This window comes from Zosterops lateralis (genome assembly GCF_965231275.1).
Source record: "Zosterops lateralis genome assembly, chromosome: 5".
NCBI lineage: Eukaryota > Metazoa > Chordata > Aves > Passeriformes > Zosteropidae > Zosterops > Zosterops lateralis.
The window spans coordinates 2,060,380-2,086,645 of record NC_139766.1 but is presented as its reverse complement, the minus strand read 5'-3'; the positions used below and the strand labels follow the sequence as shown (position 1 = coordinate 2,086,645).

Below are 26,266 nucleotides of genomic sequence, written 5' to 3'. Positions count from 1 at the left end.
TCACACCTGCATGGGGACACCAGCAGGTGACAGAGCCACACCAGGAGCCACCAGGGCAGTGACAGAGCCACACCTGGAGTCACCACTGTGGTGGCAGAGCCACACCAGGAGCCCCAGAGCCACCAGCACGGTGACATCCACACCAGGAGCCACCAGCGTGGTGACAGAGCCACACCAGGAGTCACAGAGCCACACCTGGAGCCACCAGTGCCATGACACAGCCACACCAGGAGCCACCATTGTGGTGACACAGCCACACCAGGAGCTGCCAGTGCAGTGACAGAGCCACCAGGAGCCACCAGTGCAGTGACAGCCACACCAGGAGCCACAAAGCCACACCAGGAGCCACAAGAACAGTGACAGAGCCACCAGCACAGTGACAGATCCACACCAGGAGCCACCAGTGTGGTGACACAGCCACCCCAGGAGCCACAAGGGCAGTGACAGAGCCACCAGAAGCCACCAGTGCGGTGACAGAGCCACACCAGGAGCCACCAGCGTGGTGACAGTGACACACTACAAGCCACCATTGTGGTGACAGAGCCACATCAGGACCACCAGTGCCATGACAGAGCCACACCAGGAGCCACCAGCGCAGTGACACCCACACCAGTAGCCACCATTGTGGTGACACAGCCACACCAGGAGCCACCATCATGGTGACACAGACACCCCATGAGCCACCAGTGCCATGACATCCACACCAGGAGCCACTAGCACGGTGACACAGCCACATGAGGAGCCACCAGCACAGTGACAGAGCCACAACAGGAGCTGCCAGCATGGTGACATCCACAGTAGAAGCCACCAACGTGGTGACAGCCACACCAGGAGCCGCAAAGCCACACCAGGAGCCACAAGAACAGTGACAGAGCCACCAGTGCCATGACAGAGCCACACCAGGAGCCACCAGTGCCATGACACAGCCATCCCAGGAGCCACCAGTGTGGTGGTGACAGAGCCACACCAGGAGCGACCATTGTGGTGACAGAGACACAGAATGGTGACACAGCCACTCCAGGAGCCGCCAGCGTGATGACATCCACAATAGAAGCCACCAGCTTCTATTCTTCTATTCTTCTATTATGTGTGGTGACACAGCCACACCAGGAGCCACAGAACCACACCTGGAGCCACCAGCGTGGTGACAGAGCCACCATCACAGTGACACAGCCACTCCAGGAGCCACCAGCACAGTGACATCCCCACCAGGAGCCATCAGCGTGGTGACAGAGCCACCAGTGCGGTGACAGAGCCACCCCAGAAGCCACCAGAGCCATGACAGAGCCACATTAGGAGCCACCAGCGTGGTGACACCCACACCAGGAGCCACTAGCATGGTGACACAGCTACACCAGGAGCCGCGAACGTGGTGACACCCACACCAGGAGCCACTAGCATGGTGACACAGCTACACCAGGAGCCGCGAACGTGGTGACACCCACACCAGGAGCCACTAGCACGGTGACAGAGCCACCAGGAGCCACCAGTGCAGTGACAGCCACCCCAGGAGCCACCAACGCAGTGACAGCCACACTGGAATCCCCCATCACGGTGACATCCCCGCCGGCCGCTGGACCCCCCGGGCCGGGCTTGGGGCGGGCAGGGAGCCCCTCCCGCCCCGCTCCCGCCCCGCTCCCGCACGGGGACAAGGCCGAGCCCGGGCGCGTTCCCGGCCGGTGACAAATCCGCGGCCTCCCGTTCACCTCCTGACCTGCCCTGATTCCCGGGGCCGCCTCGGGCACCATGTGACGGGGGGATTTGGCTTAACGTGAGCGGGGACGGGGAGGGGAGGGAGCTCAGGGAGAGGGCCCGGAGGTAATCGCTGGCTCCGTGCCCGCCTGGAGCCTTCCTGCAGCTCTGGGGTGGGTTAAACCAGCCGGGAACCCCAATCCCCTCTTTCCCCGGGAGTTCCTGCAGCGCTGGGCGGGTTAAACCAGCCGGGAACCCCAATCCCCAGTTTTCCCGGGAGTTCCTGCAGCTCTGGGGCGGGTTAAACCATCCGGGCACCTCAGTCCCCACTTTTCCCGGGAGTTCCTGCAGCCCTGGAATGGGATAAACCATCCAGGCACCCCAATCCCCACTTGTCCCGGGAGTTCCTGCAGCCCTGACAAAGGCTGAACCATCCATGCACCCCAATTTCTGATCCCCCTCTGTCCTGGGATTTCCTGAGGCTCTGGAATGGGATAAACCATCCAGGCACCCCAAATCTCTTCTCCCCAGTTTTCTTGAGAGTTCCTGCAGCTCTGGCACAGGTTAAACCATCCAGGCCCCCAATCCTTGCTCCCCACTCTTCCAGGCTGGAATTCCAAGGGCCCAGGCTGGAATTCCCGAGCTCCATGTCAGAATTCCCGAGTTCCAGGCCGGAATTCCCGAGCTCCATGCCAGAATTCCCGAGTTCCAGGCCGGAATTCCCGAGCTCCATGCCAGAATTCCCGAGTTCCAGGCCGGAATTCCCGAGCTCCATGCCAGAATTCCCGAGCTCTATGCCTGAATTCCCGAGCTCCAGGCTGGAATTCGGGGATCCAGGCTGGAATTCCCGAGCTCCAGGCTGGAATTCTGGGGATCCATGCCAGATTCCCTAGTTCCAGTCCAGAATTCCCGACCCCCAGGCTGGAATTCCAGAGATCCAGGCCAGAATTCCCGAGTTCCAGGCTGGAATTCCCGAGTCCCAGGCTGGAATTCCAGAGATCCAGGCCAGAATTCCCGAGTTCCAGGCTGGAATTCCCGAGTTGCAGGCCGGAATTCCCGAGCTCCATGCCGGAATTCCCGATTTCCAGGCTGGAATTCCCGAGCTCCAGGACAGAATTCCCGAATTCCAGGCCGGGAAGGCGGCAGGAGGAGGTGACAGACCCGCACCGGGGGCTCGGGGGGCGCAGGTGGCCTCGGAGGCCGCGGGGCGGTGGCGCTGGTGGCGCTGGTGGCGCTGGTGGCGCTGGTGGCTCTGGAGCGGGGGGTCCAAGGAAAGGTGACCGCCAGCCCCAGGGAGGGAGTGGCCGGGTCACCTCTGTCACAGCCGGGCACAGGTGACAAAGTCTGACCCCGCTGTCCCCTCGGTGCTGGCGGGGATGGCGGGGAGGGTTGGTGACACCGGCGCTGTCGCCTCCGCGCTGTCACCGCCCTGCCCGAGCGCTGTCACCGCCCTGCCACCCTGCTGGTGACACTGCCACCGCCCCCCGGCCCTGCTGGACGAGGACAGGGGACAGGGATGGGGACAGGGATGGGGATGAGGAGAAAAATGGGGACAGGGATGGGACTGGAGATGGGGATGGGGGACAGGGATGGGGACAGGGATGAGGATAATGACAGAAGAGGGGACAGGGATGGGGACAGGGGTGGGACTGGTGATGGGGATGGGGGACAGGAATGAGGGCAGGAAAGGGGGACAGAGATGGGGACCGGGGTGGGGATGAGGAGAAAAATGAGGACAGGAGTGGGGACAGGGATGGGGACAGGGGTGGGGACAGGGATGAGGAGAAAAATGGGGACAGGGATGGCGACAAGGATGGGGATGAGAAGAGAAATGGGGACAGGGATGGGGACAAGGATGGGACTGGAGATGGGGACAGGGAAGAGGGCAGGAGTGGGGACAGGGATGAGACTAGAGATGGAGATGGGGACACAAATGGGGACAGGAATGGGGACATTGATGGGGACAGGGATGAGGATAATGAGAGAAGAGGGAACAGGGATGGGGACAAAGATGGGGATAATGAGAGAAATGGGGACAGGGATGGGGACAGGGATGGGGGCAAAGATGAGGATGGGGATAATGAGACAAGAGGGGACAGGAGTGGGGACAGGGATGGGGACAGGGACGGGGATGAGAAGAGAAATGGGGACAGGGATGGAGAGAAGGATGGGACTGGAGATGAGGACAGGGATGAGGGCAGGAATGGGGACGGGGATGGGGACAGGGATGGGGATGAGGAGAAAAATGGGGACAGGGATAGGGACAGGGATGGGGACAGGGGTGGGGGCATTGATGGGGACAGGGATGAGGATAATGAGAGAAGAGGGGACAGGGATGGGGACAGGGGTGGGGAAAGAATGGGGAGAGGGATGGGGGGAGAAATGGGGACAGGGATGGGGACAAAGATGGGACTGGAGATGAGGATGGGGACAGGGATGAGGGCAGGAGTGGGGACAGGGATGGGACTGGAGATGGGGACAGTGATGAGGGCAGGAATGGGGACAGGGATGGGGACAAGGATGAGACTGGAGATGGGGATTATGAGAGAAGAGGGGACACAGATGGGGATGAGAAGAGAAATGGGGACAGGGATGGGGCAGGAAGTGGGGATGTGGATGTGGATGAGGCTGGGGATGGAAATGGGAATGGGGACAAGCACCAGGACAGGGAGGGAGGCAGGACTGGGGACAGGGATGGGAAAAGGGACAAGAACAGTGACTGGGATGGGGACAGAAAGAGAGACAGGGACAGGGACAGGGACAAGAACAGTGACAGTGATGGAGACAGGGATGGGGACAGAAAGAGAGACAGGGACAGGGACAGGGACAGGGACAGGGACAGGGACAGGGACAGGGACAAGGACAGTGACAGGGATGGGGACAGGGATGGGGACAGAAAGAGAGACAAGGACACGGACAGGGACAAGAACAGTGACAGGGATGGGGACAGGGATGGAAACAGAGAGAGAGACAGGGATAAGGACAGGGACAGTGACAGCGATGGGGACAGGGATGGGGACAGAAAGAGAGAGGGATAAGGACAGGGACAATGACAGCGATGGGGACAGCCCAGCATCCCGCTCCGGCAGCGGGGATTAAACACCCACGGGAGCCCCCAAAGCCCCTCCATTCCCGGGAAGCTCCAGCTCCATATCCCAAATCCCCGCGGCCGTGGCCGGTGCCGAGGCGGCCGCACAGTGACCCCTAACGGCGACAGGGACACGGCCAGAGGCGACACTGCCACCTGCCACCAGCAAGGGGAGTCCCCAGTCTCATGTCCCCTCGTCCCAGGCACCCAAGGGACACCCGTGTGTCACCTCTCTAAGAGGACACCAGGAGGGATGGCAGGGAAAAGGGACACGGTGGTGACAAACGGGATGTTCCGGGCACCGGGAGGTTTGGTTTTATTGTTTTCCCAGGATTTCCCAGCCCGGAGCAGTCAGAGGGGCCTGGCACGGGAGGTGGTGCCCAGAACCCGTCGGGAAGGGACGAGGGGCTGGAATGGGGCGGGAATGGATGCCCTGGATCCAGCCAGGATTGGGGAATTCCGGCGGTCACAGCTGGTCTGGGGTCCAAGAGACACCGGGTCAGGATGATCCGTCCGTCTGGAAAAGGTTGGGAGTGGCAGGGCTGGGGACATGCTGTCTGTGTCTGGGGACATGCTGTCTGTGTCTGGGGACATGCTGTCTATGGCTGGGGACATCCTGTCCTTGGCTGGGGACACTCTGCCCATGGCTGGGGACACCCTTTCCATAGATGGGGACACTGTGCCCATGGCAGGGGACACCCTGCCCATAGATGGGGACACCCTGTCCTTGGTTGGGGACACTCTGCCCATAGATGGGGGCACCCTGTCCTTGGTTGGGGACACCCTGTCTATGTCTGGGGAAACCCTGCTCATGGTTGGGGACACTGTCCATGGTTGGGGAAACCCTGTCCTTGGCTGGGGACACTGTCCATGGCTGGGGACACTGTCCATGTCTGGGGACATTGCCCAGGGCTGGGGACACTGTGCCCATGGCTGGGGACATCCTGTCCATGGCTGGGGACACTCTGTCCAGGTCTGGGGACACCCTGTCCATGGCTGGGGACACTGTGCCCATAGATGGGGACACCCCGTCCATGGCTGGGGACACTCTGTCTATGGCTGGGGACACTGTCCATGTCTGGGGACATTGCCCATGGCTGGGGACACTCTGCTCATGGCTGGGGACATCCTGTCCATGGCTGGGGACACTGGGACCATGGCTGGAGACACTGCCATGGCTGGGGACATCCTGTCCATGGCTGGGGACACCCTGTCCTTGGCTGGGGACACTCTGTCCATGGCTGGGGACACTGTCCATGTCTGGGGACATTGCCCAGGGCTGGGGACACTGTGCCCATGGCTGGGGACATCCTGTCCATGGCTGGGGACACCCTGTCCATGGTTGGGGACAATGTGCCCATGGATGGGGACACTGTGCCCATAGATGGGGACACCCTGTCCTTGGCTGGGGACACCCTGTCCTTGGCTGGGGACACTCTCCATGGTTGGGGACACTCCATGGGGACACAGGATTATCCCTGGCAGGGTTGGGATCCATCTGTGCCATGGAGCTCCTCTGGAATGAGGCTGGGAAGGGGATTTTGTGTCCTGAGAGCTCAGGGGACCCCAGGGCTGTCCTCAGGGCTGTCCCCAGTGCTGTCCCCACCTGTGGCAGGTCCTGTTTGCTCCTCAGCTCTAGGGTGTCCTCGGCACGGGACCAGCTCCGCAACTTCCTGATCCTGGCAGGGAGCACAGGGAGCTGCCACCCCTGGGGCTGGGCCTGTGCCACCGCCCTGGGGTCCTTGTCACCGTGCCAGGGTCACTGTCCCACCACCCCGAGGTCCCTGTGCCACCCTGGGATCCCTGTCCCTCCATTCTAGAGTCCCTGTCCCACTCCGGGATCACTGTCCCCTGACCCTGGGGCCCCTGTCCTCCCACCCCAGGGTCCCTGTCCTAACACCAATGTCCCTGTTCTGATGCCAGCGTCCCTGTGCCACCCTGGTGTCCCTGTCCCTTCACCCTGGGGTCCCTGTGTCCCCATCCCAGGGTCCCTGTCCCTTGTCCCCGTGGTCTTTGTCCCACCCCGGTGTCCCTGTCCCTACACCAAGATCCTTGTCCCCATCCCAGAGTCCCTGTGCCACCCTGGGGTCTCTGTGCCACCCTAAGGATCCTTTTTGTGACATTGGGGACACTGTCTTCCCGCCCTGAGGTCTGTCTCTACGCCAAGGTCCTTGTCCCCTGATCCCAGGGTCCCTGTGCCACCCTGATGTCCCTTATCCTGCCACCCCAGGGTCCTTGTCCCCTGACCTTGAGATCCCTGTGCCACCCTGGGGATCCTTTTTGTGACATTGGGGTCCCTGTCCCACCACCTTGGGGTCTCTGTCCCTACACCAAGGTCCTTGTCCTGATGCCAGGGTCCCTGTCCCCTGACCCCATGGTCCCTGTGCCACCGTGATGTCCCTTATCCTGCCACCCCAGGGTCCCTGTCCCCTGACCCCGTGGTCCCTGTGCCACCCTGGGGTCCCTGTGCCACCCTGGGGTCTCTGTGCCACCCTGGTGTCCCTGTCCCCCCACCCCGCCCCATCCAGGACGTCACCTGGGCCACACCTTCACGGCCAGCAGGACCAAGGTGGCCACGGCCACTGTGACCATCAGCAGCCAGGACAGGACCCGGTACGTCCTCAGGTGGCTCAGAGCTGTGGGGACAGTGTCACTGTCACTGTCACTGCCAGTGGGACCCCCCCAGACCTCGGGGTGTCCCAAAGGGGTGAAGGGGACACTGGTGTGACAGTCAAAGTGGGGGACACCCCTTGTCACACAGGGCTGGGGACAGGCAGCATTTGGGGTGAGGACACACATTGTGGGGGTGGTTACAGATGGGGACAATCACTGCCACTGTCCCCGGTCCTAAAGGCCACCCCACCACCCACAGGGGCTGTCCCCAACACAACCACCCTCACATTTAACCCTTTAACCCCCACCCGCCTCCTCCCCCAACTCTCCCCCTCCCGCTCCATTTCCCACTTCCGAGGAAATATTTTTTGGGGGATCCCCACGATCCTCTGGAGGGTCCGGCCTCACTCACTGTGGACATCGAGGTCAGCGCTGCCCGTGGCGTTGCCCAGGGCGTTGGTGGCCACGCACACGTAACGTCCCCCGGTCGCTGTCCCCAAGGCCACCAGCTCCAGGCGCAGGGCGTTGTGCGAGGGGACGGCCCGGAGGCCGGAGGTGACAGCGGGGGACAGGCTGGTGGCCAGCAGTTGTCCCCGGTGGTGCAGGGACAGCCGCGAGGGCGGGTGGCTCTGGGCCGTGCACAGCACGATGGCCCCGCGGCCCTCCTGGTTCTCCAGGAAGGTCCTCACCGAGACGGCCCGCGGAGGGTCTGCCAGGGGACACCGAGGGGGTGGCGTTGGGGACACGGGGTGGGACAGCCCCCAGCTGGCTGCCAAATGTGGGTAAAGTGTCCCTGGAGCTGTCCCATCCCACTCATCCCGGGCCTGGGGGGTTTGAACCCTCTCCTGTCCTTGTCTTGTCAACCCAAAGCTGGAGAATCTTCCTGGTTTGGGCTCCAAATCTGGCTTTTGAGGGGCCAATCCTAAAAAAATCCCAAATCTATTTCCCAAAAGCTTCCTAACTCATCCCTCTTCCAGCCCGGATCATCGTCACATCCTCCACTTCCAGAATTCCTCAGTTTGGAGCTGGTTGGCTCCAAATCCGACTCCTGAGGGGCCAATCCTAAAAAAAACCCACCAAAAAAATCCCTTCCCTCAGGTCACCAAGAGTTTCCTCACTCATCCCTTCTCCATCCTGGATCATCCCTGCCCTGGTGGTTTTCCATGTTCCCCAGCCCCTCATTCCACAGCCAACTAGAGAATTCCTCAGTTTTGGAACATTTTGACCCCAAATCTGCCTGAAAAAAAGGTCCTGAAATCCTCAAAGGGAGAGGAGCAGGGCAGGAAGGGGAAGAGGAAGAGGAAGAGGAAGAAAGAGAAAGATAAAAAGTGGAAGAGGAAGGGGAAGAGGAAAAGGAAAAGGAAAAGGAAAGGGAAAGGGTAAAGGAAGAAGAAAGAGAAGAGGAAGAGGAAGGGGAAGAGGAAGAGGAAGGGGAAGAGGAAAGGGGAAGAAGAAGAGGAAGAGGAAGAGGAGGAAGAAGAGGAAGAAGAAGAAGAGGAAGAAGAAGAAGAAGAAAGAGAAAGATAAAAAGAGGAAAGGGAAGGGGAAAGGGAAAAGGAAAAGGAGGGAGGCGAGAAAGGGAAAGGGAAGAGGAAGAGGAAGAAGAGGAGGAGGAAACTCCCTTTGCCCTCGCGGAGGTGACACGGGTGACAAAGGCTGGGGACACCCCACTCATGTCATGCTGGTGGCCCTGGGGACACTCACAGAGGACGCTGAGGCTGAGGGGGACAGAGATGGCAGTGCCCCAGGTCCCGCTGGCCCGGCACTGGTAGGATCCGGCGTCGGCGCTGGACACGGGGCTGAGGACCAAGGAGCCGGACGGTCCCTCCCAAAGCCACCTCCCGTCCCGGTACCACGTGTAGTTGACACCTTTGTCCCCCCAGGCGGTGGCCGAGCAGCTCATGGTGGCCTTGGCGCCCTCGGGGACTTCCTGTGAGGGCTCCACTGTCAGCGCCACCCCTGAGGAGGGACATCGAGGACTCAATGGGGACACTCAACCCCACAACTCACTTGGGGACATTTTGGGGACATCTCACCTGGCGCTTCCAGCCGTAGGGACGCGGTGGCCGAGCCGTGGCTGTTGGTGGCCGAGCACAGGTAGAGCCCCTCGTCCCCAGGCTCCACCTTTGCCATCTCCACCCGCAGCGACGTTGGGGTGGCCCGGACCTCGAAGCGGGGCTCAGAGGGACCACGGTTGGTGGCCAGAGGTGGGTGGCCTTGTCCCCTGCTCACGGCGATGTCTGGCGAGGGGACACCGTCGGCCGAGCAGAGCAGCACCGCTTGTTGTCCCCTTTGGGGCTCCACCAGCGCCACAAAACTGAGCTCCCGCGGCGCATCTGCGGTGACAAGGACAGCGCGTGTGTCCCACCACACCCCGCCGGGTGACAAGGTGTCACCCCCACAGAGAGGGGGACGTGCTGTCGCCGAGTGTCGCGGAGTGGCGACACACGCGGGGCCAGCGATATCCCCATGGAGGGGTGGTGGTGATGTGTCCCCTCCCGTCCCATCTCCTAGAGATGTCACCCGTCACTCACAGAGCACGGAGAGGGTGACAGGGGTGGCGCGGTGTCCCCGGCCCGCCCGGCAGCTGTAGAGTCCCGCATCGGAGCGGTGACCGCGGAGCTCCAGCGAGGCCTCGGGTCCCTCTGTCACCCACCGCCCGTTCTTGAACCACGTGTAGAGGGTGCCCGGCTGGGCGTGAGGGGCCTGGCACGTCAGGGTCACCTCTGTCCCCTCTGCCACCTCGGCTGAGGGTCGTGCCAGCACTTTGGTGGCTGTGGGAAGCGGAGAGGATTTGGCTGAATTTGGAGCCCCAAATTCACAGGGCCAACCCTCCAAAATTTGTTACCCCTCAATCCTGCACCCTTGGGAGTGTCCCCAGTTGTCCCTTTCCTCACCTTGCACTTGGAGCACGAGGGACGCTTGAGTGACACCGAGGGCGCTCCATGCCTGGCACTCGTATTCACCCTCATCCTCCTCCGAGGCTTCCCGGAATTCCAACCGCAGCGCGTTGGGAGAGGGGGACACCCCAATGCTCTGCCGGGGGTTTTCACCTCCCCTGGGAGGGCTGGAGGCCACCGGGTGTCCCTCCCTGAGCAGGGTGAGCTGTGCCGGGGGGTGGCTGTCCACGGCGCAGAGCAGGATGGTGGCTGTCCCCTGGCTGCTCTCCACGAAGGATTGCAGCCGCAGGTTCCTCGGGGGATCTGTGGGATTGGGAATGGGGTGGGGAAAAAACATGGGATGATCATGGAATTTTTTTTTGGGTGGGGAAAGGCCTCTGAGGACGTCGAGTTCAGATGTCACCCCCCAGCAGTGTCCAGGCCACCACTGAGAGTGTCCCCAAGTGTCACATGCCAAGGATGGAGCTTCACCACTGCAGTTCCCAGGAGGAAAATTCCCAATATCCAACCCCAAGCCTCTCCTGGCACAGCTTGGGGCCGTGTGCCTTTGTGCTGTCCCTTGTCCCCTCCTGTCAGGGAGTTGTGCAGAGCCACGAGGTCCCCCCTGAGCCCCCTTTTCTCCAGGCTGAGCCCCTTTCCAGCTCCCTCAGCTTTTCCTGCTGCTCCAGCCCCTCCATGCCAGGGATTCCCCATGCTCCAGTGCCTCCGTCCCACGTTCATCAGGAGGATTTATAAATTAACACCATCCTTTTCTCATAAAAAAGGGGGGAAAAAATTCTCATGTTCTGACTCAAAACAACATTTTTTCCCCCGTTTTTTTTTTCCTTTTTCTTTTTAAAGCAGAGTCTGGTTTTGATTTTCCCAATCAGGGATAAAAAAAAAAAAAAAAGTCCTAAATCTGGCTTTAATTCCTGAAAGTCAAAGGTTTTCCTATTGGGTTTGGTGTGGAGCACAAGAAAACCTGGAGAAGGTTTTGGGGACGGTGTGGAGTACAAAGCTTGTCTTAATTATCCTCTGGGCTACATTTTTTGAGCCCCCCTAATTAATTAATCCCCCCAAAAATTAAACCCCGTGTCTCCAGCCAAGGGAACCAACCGAGGGGTGACACCGAGTGACACTGAGTGACACAAAGCTGCCCTTGGGGACTCACAGAGGACGTTGAGGGTGGCAGGGGTGGCACTGTGGTTCCAGGCCGGGGTCTGGACAAGGCACTGGTAGAAGCCGGCGTCGGAGGCGGTGACCCCAGGGAAGGTGAGATTTTGGGAAGAGCCGGTGCTCAGCCACACCTGGTTGCGGTACCAGGTGTAGCTCAGCACGTCCTGGTCCCCTCCTGTCACCAAACAGGTGAGGGTGGCATTGTCCCCTTCCCGCACATCTGGGGATGGCCAGATCCAGACCCGGGCGGCTGCATGAGAGGGAAAAGTGGTGATCCTTCACTTTCCAGGGATGGGAATGAGGAAAAACCTGGGATAATCATGGAATTGGTTGGGTGGAGAAAGCCCTCGGAGGTCATCAAGTCCAGTTGTCCCCACAGCACTGCCCAGGCCACCGCTGAGCGTGTCCCCAAGTGCCACATCCCAAGGACAGAGCTCCACCAAGGTGGGAAAATCAGGGAGTGGCAGGACAGTAAAAAGAGGGAACGGACATCACAGCCCACAGGTGACACCATTCCCGTGGTGTTCCCATGGATTTGTCTGGGATGCTCCATCCCTGGGAGTGTCCAAGGCCAGCTTGGACAGGAATTGGAGCAGCCTGGGAGAGTGGGAGGTGTCCCTGCCCATGGCAGGGGTGGGATTGACTGGATTTAAGGTCTCTCCCAACCCAAACCATTCTATGATTCCATGAATGCATGATTCCATGAATGCATGATTCCATGGTTCCATGGCTCCATGCTTCCATGATTCCATGGTTCCATGATTCCATGGTTCCATGATTCCGTGGTTCCATGATTCCATGGGTCTGTGGTTCCATGATTCCATGGTTCCATGGTTTCATGGTTCCATGATTCCATGGTTCCATGATTCCATGATTCCATGGTTTCATGGTTCCATGGTTCCATGATTCCATGGTTTCATGGTTCTATGGGTCCATGATTCCATGGTTCCATGATTCTATGATTCCATGATTCTCGGGGTGATGGCAGCAGGGCGGTGCCATGGATGGACACAGCCCTTGGAATCACATCCAGTGGGAGCCGTGTCCCTTTGCCACATGCCCGGGACACCTGCAGCTCTCTGGGAATACCTTCACCCCCATAAACACGGATTTCCCCCACTTTTTTCCCCATTTTTGTCCTGTCCATCCTATTCCAGCTGCTCTCCATGCTCACTCCCCCATTCCCATCCTCCCCCATTCCTTCGCTTCATCACCATAACCCCAATCCCATTACTCCATCTGCTGCCTGCAGCTCTCCATCCCCTTCCCACCCTATTCCCATTCCCATCCCAAACCCATCCCATCCCATGGATCTCATCCCACAGATCCCAAAGATCCCATAGATCCCACAGATCCCATCCCATTGATCCCATCCCATGCCATAGACCCCATAGATTCTATAAATCCCATAGATCCTATCCCATCCATCCCATAGGTCTCAAAGATCCCCTAGATCCCATTCCATCCCCTAGATCCCATAGATCCCATAGATCCCATAGATCCCATTCCCATTCCCATTCCCATTCCTATTCCCATTCCCATTCCTATTCCCATCCCAATCCCATCCCATTATCCCATCCTATCCCATATCATCCCCATTCCTATTCCCATTCCCAATCCCACCCCATTCCCATTCCTATCTCCATTCCCATTCCCACTTCCATTCCCATTCCCACTCCCATTTCCATTCCCATTCCCATTCCCATTCCCATTCCCATTCCTATTCCCATCCCAATCCCATCCCATTCTCATCCCATTATCCCATCCCATTATCCCACCCCATTATCCCACCCCATTATCCCATCTCATTATCCCATCCTATCCCATCCTATCCCATATTATCCCCATTCCCACTCCCATTCCCATTCCCATCCCCATTCCCACTCCCATTCCCATTCCTATTCCCACTCCCACTCCTATTCCCATTCCCATCCCCATTCCCATCCCCATTCTCATTCCTATCTCCATTCCCATTCCCATTCTCACCCTCATTCCCATTCCCATTCCCATCCCATTATCCCATCATCCCATCCTAACCCATCCCATCCCATCCCATTCCCATTCCCATCCCCATTCCCGGTGACTCACCGCCCCCAGAGAAGTTCCCGGCAGCACTGGCGTTGCCGTGGGCGTTGGTGGCCACGCACCGGTACTCGCCCTCGTCCTGCAGCTGCACGGGGTGGACACGGACACGCAGCGCGTTGGTGGCCGAGGTGACACTGAGCCGTGGCCGGGTGACGGGCGGTGACAGCGCCGTGGAGGCCACCAGGGCGCCGTCCTTGAAGAGGGCCAGCTGTGCCGGAGGGGAGCTGTCCACGGAGCACTCCAGGATCCCGCGCCGTCCCGACGGAGGCTCCAGGAAGGTGCTGAGCACTGGAACCCGTGGGGGGTCTGTTCGAGAAGGGGGAGGGACCTGAGGGTGTATCAGAGACCCCCGGGGACACAGCGAGGTGACAGCGTCCAGCTCAGTGACATCCCATGGGTGGCATTCCGGTGGTGCCATTCCATTGTCACTGTTCCATTGGCACCATCCCATCTCAGCACCATTCCAGTGGTACCATCCTGTTGGCACCATCCCAATGGCATTGTTCCAGGGGTGTCATCCCATCCCGTTGGCACCATCCCATCCCATTGGCACCATCCCATCCCATCGGCACCACTTCACTGGTACCATTCCATTGGCATCATTCCAGTGGTGCCATCCCATTGGCACCATCCCATCCCATCCCAATTCCCAACACATCCCAAATCATCCCGATTCCTTCCCATCCCAATCCTATTCCATCCATCCATCTCATCCTATAATACCCAATCTGATCCCATCCCTTCTCATCCCATCTCAACTCCAGCCCATCCATCTATATTCCTTCCCATCCCATCCCAAACCATCCCATCCAATCCCATCCCAATCCTCCCATTCCCTCCCCATCTCATTTTCTCTCATCCTGTTTCATTCCAGTTCCATCCCATCCATTTCATCCCAATTCCTTCCTGTCCCATCCTATTCCATCCCATTGCATTTCCTCCCCATCTCATTTTATCCCATCCCATCTCATCCCGATCCCATCTTATCCCAAATCATCCTAATCCCTTCCCATCCCAATTCTGTTCCTGCCATGCCATGCCATGCCATGCCATGCCATGCCATGCCATGCCATGCCATGCCATGCCATCCCCACCCCCAACTCCAATCCAGCCAATCCCAATCTGAACCCAAACCCATCCCATGCCATCCCATCCTATTCCATCCCAACCCCAACCCAAACCCATCCAATCTCAGTCCCAACCCAAACCCAAACCCATCCAATCCCCATCCCAATCCCAATCCCATTCCAAATCCCGATCCCAACCCAAACCCATCCAATCCCAGTCCCAACCCAAACCCAAACCCATCCCATCCAATTCCATTCCCAATCCTGATCCCAATCCCAACCCAAACCCATCCAATCCCAGTCCCAACCCAAACCCAAACCCATCCCATCCAATTCCATTCCCAATCTTGATCCCAATCCCAACCCATCCACATCCCAATCCATCTCAACCCCAACCCAAATCCATCCAATCCCAATCCAACTCTTCCCCATCCTGCCCTGTCCCGTCCCCTCTCCTCAGTCCCCAGCAGGTCCCACTCACAGGAGACACTCAGGGTGACACCTGGGGACACACTGGTCCCCGCGGAGCCCCGGGCCCGGCAGTGGTAGAGCCCGGTGGCAGCGCTGGTGACAGGGGACAGCACGAGGACACTGTCAGGACCCTCCTGGAGCCACTTGCTGTCCTTGTACCAGGAGTAGACGGTGTCACCTGGTGGCTCTCCGGCCACCTGGCACGTCAGTGACACGCTGTCACCTTCCAGCACCTCCGAGGACGGTGAGATCAGGACTCGGGCGGCTGGAGTAGGGACAGTGCCAGCTCAGAGGGGACAGGGCAGAGCTGGGCACTGTCCCCTCATTGCTTCCATAACCTGTGGGGCGTGACATTCCCACTCTGTCCGAGGATTTGGGACAGCTCCAATGTCATATTGGTGCTCCCTGTCCCCTTCGGGTGTCCCCAACTCCTCCTGGAGATGCCCAGGGATGAGTTGTTGGAATATGGGCAGGGGGTGACACTGTGGGGGGAACCTGGTGGCACTGGGAGAGATCTGGTGGCACTGGGTGGGATCTGGTGGCACTGGGAGCATAGACACGTGGTCATTCCCATGGGATGAGCCACTCCAACCCCTGGGAGGGATCTGGTGGCACTGGGTGGGATCTGGTGGCACTGGGAGCACACACACATGGTCATTCCCATGAGATGAGCCACTCCAACCCCTGGGAGGGATCTGGTGGCACTGGGAGGGATTTGGTGGCACTGGGATTACAGACAGGCTGTCATTCCCATGGGATGGACCCCACTGATGGCACTGGGAGGGATCTGATGGCACCTGGAGGGCTCTGGTGGCACTGGGAGAAGACATGTGGTCATTCCCATGGGATAGACCACTCTAATCCCTGTGAGGGTTCTGCTGGCACTGGGAGCACAGACACATGGACCCCTCTGATGCCTGGGACGGATCTGGTGGCACTGGGAGGGATCTGGTGGCACTGGGAAGGCTCTGGTGGCACTGGGAACACACACACACACTCATTCCCTTGGGACAACCCACCCCAATCCCCAGACCCCAGACTCCCCACCTTGCACCCGCAGGTAGCTCCGTGTCTTCGCCGAGCCGTGCGCGTTGGTGGCCGTGCACCAGTAGCTGCCATCGTCAGCCAGCGTCACCTCCCGCATCTCCACCCGCAGAGAGTTGGGGACAGCGGTGACAGTGACCCGAGGGCTGCTCCCGCCAGCACTGGTGGCCACCAGCTCCCAGTCCCGCAACAGGGCCAGCTGGGCCGGGGGGTTGCTGGCCACGGAGCACTGGAAGATGGCCAGGGAGCCACGCTGGGCCTCCAGGAAAACCTCCAGGAGAGGGTCCCTGGGGGGGTCTGTGAGGGGGGAATGGGATGAGAGGCTGGGAATGGCATCGGGAGAGGGGGCCTGGGGAGGGGTCACTGCTCTGGGGTGCTGGGAGGGGAGGGGAGGAGAGGGGAGGAGAGGAAGGAAAGGGGAAAAGGGAAAGGGGAAAAGGGAAAGGGGAAAAGGGAAAAAGGAAAAGGGCAGAGGGAAAAGGGAAAAGGGAAAAGGGAAAAGGGAAAAGGGAGAGGGAGAGAGGAAGGGGAAGAGGAAGGGAAAGAAGAGGAGAAGGGGAAATGGAAGAGGGGAAAGGAGGAAATAAAAGGAAGGAAAAGAGAAAAAGGAAAATGAAATGGGGGAAAAAAAGAGGAAAAGGGAGAAGGGGGAAAGGAGAAAAGGGGGAAAGGAGAAAAGGAAAAGGAAAAGGAAAAGGAAAGAGGGAAAAGGGTAAAAGGGGGAAAAGGGGAAAAGGAAAATGAAAAGAGAAAGAGGAAAAAGGGGAAAAGGAGAAAAGAGGGAAAAGGGGGAAAAGGAAAATGAAAAGAGAAAGAGGAAAAAGGGGAAAGGGAAAAAGAGGAAAAGGAAAAGGGAGCAGGAAAGTGAAAGAGAAGGGGAAAACTGAAAGGAAAAGGGGGAAAAGGGAAGAGAATGGGAAGTGAAAAGGGAAAGAGAAGGGGAAAGGGAAAGGGAAGGGAAAGTGAAAAGGAAAAGGGAAAGGAACTCACACAGCACATCCAGGAGGACATCAGGAGAGCTCCGGCTGCCGCCCGCAGTGCCGGCCTGGCACCGGTACAGCCCGGCGTCCCTGCCGAGCACCGGCCACAGCTCCAGCGAGGTGGCCGAGCCCTTGGTGACCTCCTGCCCATTGTGGTACCAGGTGACATTAGGGACAGCCGTGGAGCCGCTGCTCAGGTGACAGGTGAGAGTGGCATTGTCACCCTCCAGCACACGGGGGGATGGGGACACGGTGACGTTGGCAGCTGTGGGCAGGAGGAAACGGGGTGTGGTGTCAACAGTGGGGTGACAACGCCCCAAAGCCACCAAAGGACAGTGTGGCCACCCCAGAGGGCAAATCCCAGCTGATCCCACAGTGCCACAGTGGGGAGAGCTCTGACCCTGGCAGTGCCACCAGCCCAGGGACATCCCTTGGCCACGTTTTGCTTGGTGTTCCTGTCACACACAGCCAGGGAATCCCCACCGGGGGCTGGAATGTTCATGGGGGAGCCACCATGTCTGGATTTCATGGACGTGTGGCATTTCCATGTATCATTTCCACGTGTCATTTCCAAGTGGCATTTCCACGTGTCATTTCCACCTGTCATTTCCACGTGCCATTTCCACGTGCCATTTCCATGTGCCATTTCCTGGTGCCATTTCCTGGTGCCATTTCCAGGTGCCATTTCCATGCGCCATTTCCACATGCCACTTCCATGTGCCATTTCTATGTGCCATTTCCACGTGTCATTTCCACATTCCATTTCCATGTGGATTTTCCACGTGACAATTCCACGTAGGTGACATTTCCGTGTGTCATTTCCTGGTGCCATTTCCTGGTGCCATTTCCACTTGTCATTTCCACATTCCATTTCCATGTGCCATTTCCACGTGACAATTCCACGTAGGTGACATTTCTATGTGTCATTTCCATATGGCATTTCCATGTAGGTCACAATTCCATGTAGGTGACATTTCCATGTGACACTTCTGCTCCTCCTGCCACCACCTCCTGAGCTCACCTCCTTCCCCATCATTCCCTTCCCACACTCCCCTCTCCCAGAACATTCCCAGATGCCACCATCCTGTCCCCTGTCCCCTGTCCCCTGTCCCCACTCACTGTCAGCCTTGAAATCCACAGCGGTGCTGGCGCTTCCTTGGGAATTCCCAGCCTGGCACACGTAAACCCCCTCGTCCTCCACCACCACATCCCGGATTTCCACCTTCAGGCTGTTGTAGGACCTGGTGACGAGGACCCTGGGGCTGGTGGCTTGGGGACAGCCCTGTGTGCAGGTGACAACCTCGTCCCCTCTCCGGAGGGTGAGGTTGGACTCGGGATCGCTCTCTACGGAGCACTGGATGACGCCCAGGCGTCCTCCCTGGTTCTGCAGGAACGAGCTCAGCACCGGCTGCCTCGGAGGGTCTGTGGGGGAAAATTGGATCTGTGAGGGTGGGAGAATTCCCAGAAAACAAGGGGTTGATGCTTCCAGCACCGCCTGGTCATCCAGGTTGGAATAATCTGGGAATAAGTGGGAGGTTTGAGGTTTCCCTGCCAAGGGGAGAGGGGTTGGAATAAAAAGGCCTTTGAGGTCCCTCTGAACCCAAATCAGGGATAAAACACCATTGGATCCATTGGGAAAACTCCCGGGATCCAAGGGGTTGATGGTTCCAGCACTGCCTGATCATCCATGTTGGAATAATTTGGGAATTAGTGGGAGGTTTCCCTGCCAAGAGGAGAGGGGTTGGGATAAGAAGGGCTTGAGGTCCCTCTGAACCCAAATCAAGGATAAAACATGGCTGGATCCATTGGGAAAACTCCCAGAATCCAAGGGATCGATGCTTCCAGCACTGCCTGATCATCCAGGTTGGATGGGGTTTGGAATAATCTGGGAATAAGTAGGAGAGGAGCTGAAATAAGAAGGGCTTTGAGGTCCCTATGAACCCAAAAAGGGATAAAACACGGCTGGATCCATCAGGAAAACCCTCAGAATCCAAGGGATTGATGCTTCCAGTGCTGCCTGAGAAACTCCTGGACATCCAGGTTGGACCTGGCCTTGTGGGAGGTGTCCCTGCCCATGGCAGAGGGGTCACAACGACCCCTTGACCCCAAAAGCCCAACCCATTTGTGGCTCTATCACCATTTATTGCTCTTGAAATCCTTGGGAAGGTGGGAATTTGTCACCCTGATCTTTTCCAGCCTCCTGATGTTTGCATTCTTGTACTGGAGTTTCTCGCGGACTTTCAGGTAAACAAAAAGTGAAGTTTTGAAAACTGCGCATTCCTCTTTGGAGGAGGAACATTTGATGGACTTCTAGTCTGACCAGCGGGGTCGGGGAGGTGGAAACCTCATCCTCCAACCCCTGATCAAACTCCAAAAACTATATAAATCGAAATCCCAACTAAACATCCTTTTCTTTTGCTCTGACACTGTGTGAGTGTCCTTCTTTTCGTGCTTGTCTAGCGACAGGAATTCCCCAAATTCCTCCTCCAAAACTCCCAGATTTATTTTCACCCTACCCAAGAGCTCCTTGGCCAAACCTGGGGGGGATGAGGGGAAACCTCAGGGTGGGACCACCCCCATCTCAGCCCCAGGACCCTTTGGGATTCCCTCAGGGACACTCACAGAGCACTCGGAGCGGAACAACCTCCGACGTGTCGCTGCCGTTCCCTGCCTGGACCTGGCACTGGAAGGCACCGGCATCTTCCCCACGGACTGAGGGGAATTCCAGGGTGGGGAAGGAGCTCTCCCGGAGCCTCCGGCCGTTCCTGTACCAGGTGTAGAGCGGCTTCTGAGCCGTGTCCCCTGTCCCCAGGCAGGTCAGGGTGACCGCGGTCCCCTCCGTCACCTCCGCCGAGGGCTGGATCCGGAGCTCTGCGGCTGCAGGAGGGGTGGGGTATCAGGGAAAGAGGGAAATCCTTCCTGTGGATCCATCTAGATGAGTCCCCTCCCTCACCAGGGCCTGTGGAGTCTTTGTGGGGTGACATTCCTTGCAAACGGGGCCTTTCCTGACCCTTTCCTGACATTTTCCCACTTTTTCCAAGTGCCGGCTTTATCCAGGTGATTTTTTTCTCAGTCCCCTGTTCCCACTGGTTGGGCCTCGTCCGACTTCAGTTCCCCACTGGGACACCCAAATCCAGGTTTGATTTCTCTGGAATTGGGTTGTTTTTTTTTCTCTCTTTTGGGTTGTTTTTTTTTTGGGATCCTAAAGGATCACATCCTTTAGGACTTTTCTCTCCTTCTGCTGCCTCTGTCACCCCCAAATTATCCAAACTTGGGGGTCAGTGACTGGTGGGGACGGATGGGGCAGAAAAGTTTGGATGAATTTACAGATTTTTGGGATTTTTGGGAAGCAAAACCCTCCAAAAGCAGCTGAGGAGGGGACACCACACAGCCCCCAGGACTGTGTGTCCCCCAGTGCCACCACAGGTGTCCCTTCAGCTCTGTGGGCTGTGCATGTCCCCCCAAATTTTTGTGGGTTCATCATCGCCCCAAACCCAGCAGTGTCACCTCACCCCAGGACTCACCGCGGGTGACAAGGACCTTGGTGGCACTGGCGTTGCCATGGACGTTGGTGGCAGTGCAGCCGTAATTCCCGTTATCCCGGGGCCCTGCATCCCGAATTTCCAGCTGCAGGGAATTTCGGGAGGAGGCGACACTGAGCCATTGGCGTGGGGTCACCTCGGCCCCGCTAGTGGCCACCACGGTGCCATCGCGGTCGATGGTCAAGGTGGCCGGAGGGTGGCTGTCCACAGAGCAGAGGACAATGACCAGCCGGCCACCTTGGGTCTCCTGGAAGAGCGTGAGGGTGGGAATTCGGGGCGGATCTGTGGGATGGGAGAGGAGGATGAGGTTGGGATGTCCTTGTGGTGCGGCCGCAGGGAAAAATCCCAGAGTGGTTTGGGTGGGAGGGGACATTAAATCCCAGCTGGTCCCTTGGGCAGGGACACCTTCTGCTCTCCCATCCTGGCCTTGGGGACTTCCAGGGGATGGGACATGTCCCCCCACCCAACCTGGATGTCACAATCTGCTTTGTCCCGTGTGTCACCGGGTCAGATTTACCCCAAAAATTGTCACAACCGAAACGTGGCTGGGTTATTTTCCCCCCCTCAAAACCTCCTTGAGATGTTCTTATCCCACTGGGTTCTCCATGAAAAACCTCCCCAGATCTTATGTGATGGAGGGGATCCATGAGAAACCTCCACTGATGTTATGGAATGGATCCATGAGAAACCTCCCCAGATCTTATGGAATGGAGGAGATCCATGAGAAACCTCCACTGATGTTATGGAATGGATCCATGAGAAACTTCCCCAGATCTTATGGAATGGAGGGAGATGCTGTGATGGACACGTCCCAAATGTCACTTAATGTCACCTTCACCCATCCCATCAGTCCCATAGGTCTCATAGATTCCATTCCCATCCCCAATCCCACCCCATTCCCATTCCGATTCCCATCCCAATCCCACCCCATTCCCATTCCCATTCCCATCCCACCCCATTCCCATTCCCATTCCCATTCCCATTCCCATTCCCATTCCCATCCCACCCCATTCCAATTCCCATTCTCATTCCCATTCCCATCCCACCCCATTCCCATTCCCATTCCCATTCCCATTCCCATTCCCATCCCACCCCATTCCAATTCCCATTCTCATTCCCATTCCCATCCCACCCCATTCCCATTCCCATTCCCATTCCCATTCCCATTCCCATTCCCATTCCCATCCCACCCCATTCCCATTCCTATTCCCATTCCCACTCCCAATCCCATCCCACCCCATTCCCATTCCCATTCCCATTCCCATTCCCATTCCCATTCCCATTCCCATCCCAATCCCACACCATTTCTATTCTCATTCCCATTCCCAATCCCAATCCCAATCCCAATCCCAATCCTATTCCTATTCCTATTCCCATTCCCATTCCCATTACCATTCCCATTACCATTCCCATTCCCATTCCCAATCCCATCCCATAGATCCCATAGATCCCACAGATCCCATAGATCTTCACACCCAGCTCATGGCCAAAATTTTTTGTATTCCCATAAAATTCAACCAGCAGGGCTGACTATTCCCCTACCTGCCCTTGGGGTGCTCAGGGAGAGGCTTTCCCAGGAATATTTTTTGGGGGGATTTCCTGGATTTTGGGTGGGATTTCCTGGATTTTGGGGGGTTGACACTGCCCAAACCTCCACACCATGTGGCAGGAGGTGGTGGCACTCACACGTCACGCTGAGGCCGATGGCCGGGGCTGTGTCACTGCCCTGGCTGTTGGTCACTTGGCACGAGTAGTAGCCGGTGTCACCGGCTGTCACCGCGGGGAACACCAGGGTGTGCGCGGGGCCGTCCTGGAGCCACACCCCGTTCTTGTACCAGGTGTAGGTGAGCTCCTCGGGGTGTCCCTCCCGCTCGGGGACACTGCAGGACAAGGTGGTGGCCGTCCCCTCCCGCACCTCGGCCGCGGGGCTGGCCGAGATCTCCGCGGCTGAGGGAGAGGGGACACGGTCAGGGTGGCCCTGGGGACAGGAAAACAGGACTCTGCCACCCCAAACTCCCCGTTCCAGAGCCTGGGGAAGATGGGACCCCCTCAGGGGTGACAACAGACTTTTGGGTTTGTCCCTTGCCACCAGCTTGGGGACACTTGGCTTTGGGGCAAAGTCCTGAGGGCAAAACTCATGGTGGGTGGGGAAGGGTCTGTCATGTTTTGGGGTGGGCACAGGGGGGTTTGGGGGGTCTGGGGGAAGATGCTCAGGAAGGGAAGGTTGGGATTTGTCTTTTTTTGTGGGATTGGGTGGGAAGAGGAGCTTTTAACCCTGTGGGGTGGGTAGGGGCTGGGCTGGAATTCCCAGATTTGCTGGGGCTGCCCCTGGATCCCTGGGAATGTCCAAGGGCAGGTTAGATCCACCTGGAATAGTGGGAGGTGTCCCTGCCCATGGAAAGGGTGGAATGGGATGGGATTTAAGGTCTTTTCCTAATCACACCATTCCAGGATTCTGGAGCCAGGCTGGGAGAGCTGGGAATGTTCCCCTGGAGAAGGGAAAAGTGCAGGGAATGCTCCGAGTCCCTGAAGGGGAAAACTCCAGGAGAGCTGGAGAGGGACTGGGGCCAAGGGCTGCAGGGACAGGACACAGGGAATGGATCCCACTGGGAAAGGGGACATTGGGCTGGGATCTTGGGCAGGAATTCCTGCTGGGAATGGAATTCCCACATTTGCTGGGGCTGCCCCTGGATCCCTGGGAATGTCCAAAGCCAGGTTGGGATGGATTTGGATCCAGCTGGGATAGCAGGAATTCCCCCTTCCCACTACAGCTCTGGATCTCCCCAAGCTCCCACCCCTTTCCCAGCTCCCCTCCCTCTCCTTGGCTGGAAATCCCTCCCCATTTTCCAGGATCACAAAGACAAGGGACACACAGTGGGGGACACCACCCTCCTCCTGCACGGCCACCCCAATTCCCAAACCTCCACCCAGTCCGTGCCACTCAGCTATGTCCCACCCCTCCAGAGCTCCGGTGGCACTCACAGAACACGCGGAGGGTGACAGGAGGTGACACCCCTGTCCCCAGGGCGTTGCGGGCCTCGCAGTGGTACCTCCCGTGGTCCTCACGGCGCACCCCCTGCAGGGCCAGCTCCCTCTGGGTGCCCACGGCCACCCCGTCCTTGTACCAGCTGTACCCCGAGGCCGGGGGGTGGCTGCTGCCGACCTGGCAGCTCAGTGTCACCGTGTCACCCACGCCGATGTTCCCCGAGGAAGGGCTCAGCGACACCTGGATGTCCCTGGGGCTATCTGTGGGGGGGGACAGGGGGATGTGGTGGGGACAGGGTGCTGTCACCAGGGAAAAGGGTGCTGTCACCAGGGACAGGGTGCTGTCACCAGGGAAAAGGGGACAGAGGGACATGGTGGGGACAGGGCGCTGTCACCAGGGAAAAGGGGACAGAGGGACATGGTGGGGACAGGGCACTGTCACCAGGGAAAAGGGGACAGAGGGACGTGGTGATCACCAGCCTGGCACGGGGAAAAGGGGAGGTGGGTGACAGCAGGTGGCACCTAAGGGACAGGGAGCAGGAAAGGGAGGGAGAAGCAGGAGGAAAACACTACAGGGAAGGAGGGGGTGACAGAAGTGTCCCCATGTCCCCGGCCCACGTACGCCTGACCCGCAGCACCACCTCCGTGCTGGCACTCTTGGCTCCGTTGGAAACCTGGCAGAGCAGCTTCTTGGAATGGTCCTTCCAGGAGAAGGAGCTGCTCAGGGTCACCTGCTGGCTGACCCCGCTGGTGTCCAGCCGGACGTGGCCGGACACCTCGGACACCTGGGGGTCATAACCCTCCCAGCGCAGAACAACGTCACCACAAACGTAGGGCGTGGAGCACTCCAAGGTGTCCCTTTGTCCCTCGGTGTGCTCCTGGCTGCCGGTGACACTGGGACGCTCCGGATCCCCTGGGATGGAGAGCAGAGGGCAGGATGACCACGTGGGGAGAGCAAAAAGGGGATTTTTTTGGGGGGAATTTCGGTGTTTTACCCACTCGAAACGCTCAGGGCGATGTCCCGCGAGGCCGACCAGCGGTCGCCGTTGATGATCTCGAAGCGGAACCTGTAGGGCCCGCTGTCCCCTGGTGTCACCCCCCGCAGCAGCAGGGTGCAATTCCGGGCCCTGGGGTTCCCCAGGAGCTGGGCACGACCCTTGAAACGGGAATCCACGTCCTGGGGGGTGGTGGAGTGGAACACCACCGTCTTCTGGCCCTCGTAGTCCTTGTACCAGATGGCCACGATGCCATCGGCCGTTGTCACCTCCGCGGGGTAGCTGAAGGTGCAGGGGACAACCAGGCAGGACCCGCTGCTGGCCTTGAGGGACTCGGGGTAGGAGACCCCCCAGGAGCCCAGGGCTGTGCCAGGGAAAATCGGGATCAGGGAGCTGGAAGTGTCTCCACTTGGGGACACGTTGGGGACACGCTGGGGACACGTTGGGGGACACACTGGGGACACACTGGGGACACGTCAGCTCATGGAAGGTCGGAGAAGGGATTTGGGATGAACCCCTCCAAGAGGAGGTTTTGGGGTGGAGAAGGGGGATCTTTTGGGCCTAAATAATGAGGAAAAAGGGGAAAGTGACCTCCTGGCTGCCCGAATTTATTTCCTCAGCCCCTCTCCTCACCCTGGCTCCTCGTCCTTACTGTCCCCTTGTCACCCTGTCCCTGACCCGTCAGGAGAGTGGGATCCCAACAAATCCCCCAAATTCCTGCCTGGCTCCTGCTCCCACCCACATGGGGACAATCGCGGCCTCCAGTCCCACAGGGGACAATCGCGGCCTCCAGTCCCACAGGGGACAATCCCAGGGGTGTCATTGTCCCCATACCTGGCGGGACGAGGCTGGCCAGGAGCACGAGGCAGCAGGGCAGGTGCATGGTGACACTGCCAGGGGACACGGGGGACACGGGGGACACGGGGTGACGGTGCCACAGGGGACCCTGGGGACAAGAGGAGGTGGCTGAGAACCTTGGGATGGGTGGGGTGGATCCATGTGGGATAAATCCCGTTGGAAGCACCGCTGGAATCAGCACGGAAAATGGAAGGGAAAAGAGGGGAAGGGAAGGGAAGGGAAGGGAAGGGAAGGGAAGGGAAGGGAAGGGAAGGGAAGGGAAGGGAAGGGAAGGGAAGGGAAGGGAAGGGAAGGGGAAAGGGGAAAAAGGGAAAGGGAAAAGGGAAAAGAGAAAAAGGGAAAAAGGGAAAAAGGGAAAAAGGGAAAAGAGAAAAAGGGAAAAAGGGAAAAAGGGAAAAAGAAAAGGAGAAAGGGGGAAAGGGAAAAGGGGAAAAGGGAAAAGGGAAAAGGGGAAAATTGAAAAGGGAAAAGGGAAAAGGGAAAAGGGAAAAGGGGGAAAGGGAAAGGGGAAAAGGAAAGGAAGAAAAATGCAAGAGGAGAAAAGAAAGGGAAAAGGGAAAAGAAAAAGAAAGATAAAGAAAAAATTAAAAAAAAAAAAGAAAAAAGGAAAAGAAAAAAGGAACAAGAAAATGGAGAAGGAGAAGGAAAAGGAAAAAGGGAGAAAGAAAAAGAAAAGAGCAAAAGGAAAGCAAGAAAAGGAAAAGAAGATGAAAACCAAAAATAACCAGAGAATTATTCAAAGCTTTTTTACAACTTTTTGCAGCTCCAGACAAACTCCTGACATCCCTTTC

The 26,266-nt window shown here is 58.2% G+C and overlaps 1 protein-coding gene across 1 annotated transcript; it reads right to left on the bottom strand.

Annotated features, from left to right (window-relative positions):
* SIGLEC1 (sialic acid binding Ig like lectin 1) lies at positions 1-25,500 on the bottom strand (the record flags this gene model as incomplete). The annotated part of the gene is made up of 21 exons (XM_083862344.1): positions 1-195; positions 2,854-2,944; positions 7,317-7,416; positions 7,806-8,102; positions 9,098-9,352; positions 9,430-9,729; positions 9,928-10,167; positions 10,291-10,596; positions 11,444-11,698; positions 13,537-13,839; positions 15,082-15,336; positions 16,119-16,412; positions 17,106-17,360; positions 18,215-18,517; positions 19,718-19,972; positions 20,620-20,919; positions 22,324-22,584; positions 23,620-23,883; positions 24,245-24,535; positions 24,622-24,981; positions 25,452-25,500. 21 exons carry the CDS (start codon positions 25,498-25,500, stop codon positions 1-3), a joined length of 5,229 nt encoding a protein of 1,742 aa, XP_083718470.1.
* Positions 25,501-26,266: the final 766 nt, after the last annotated feature.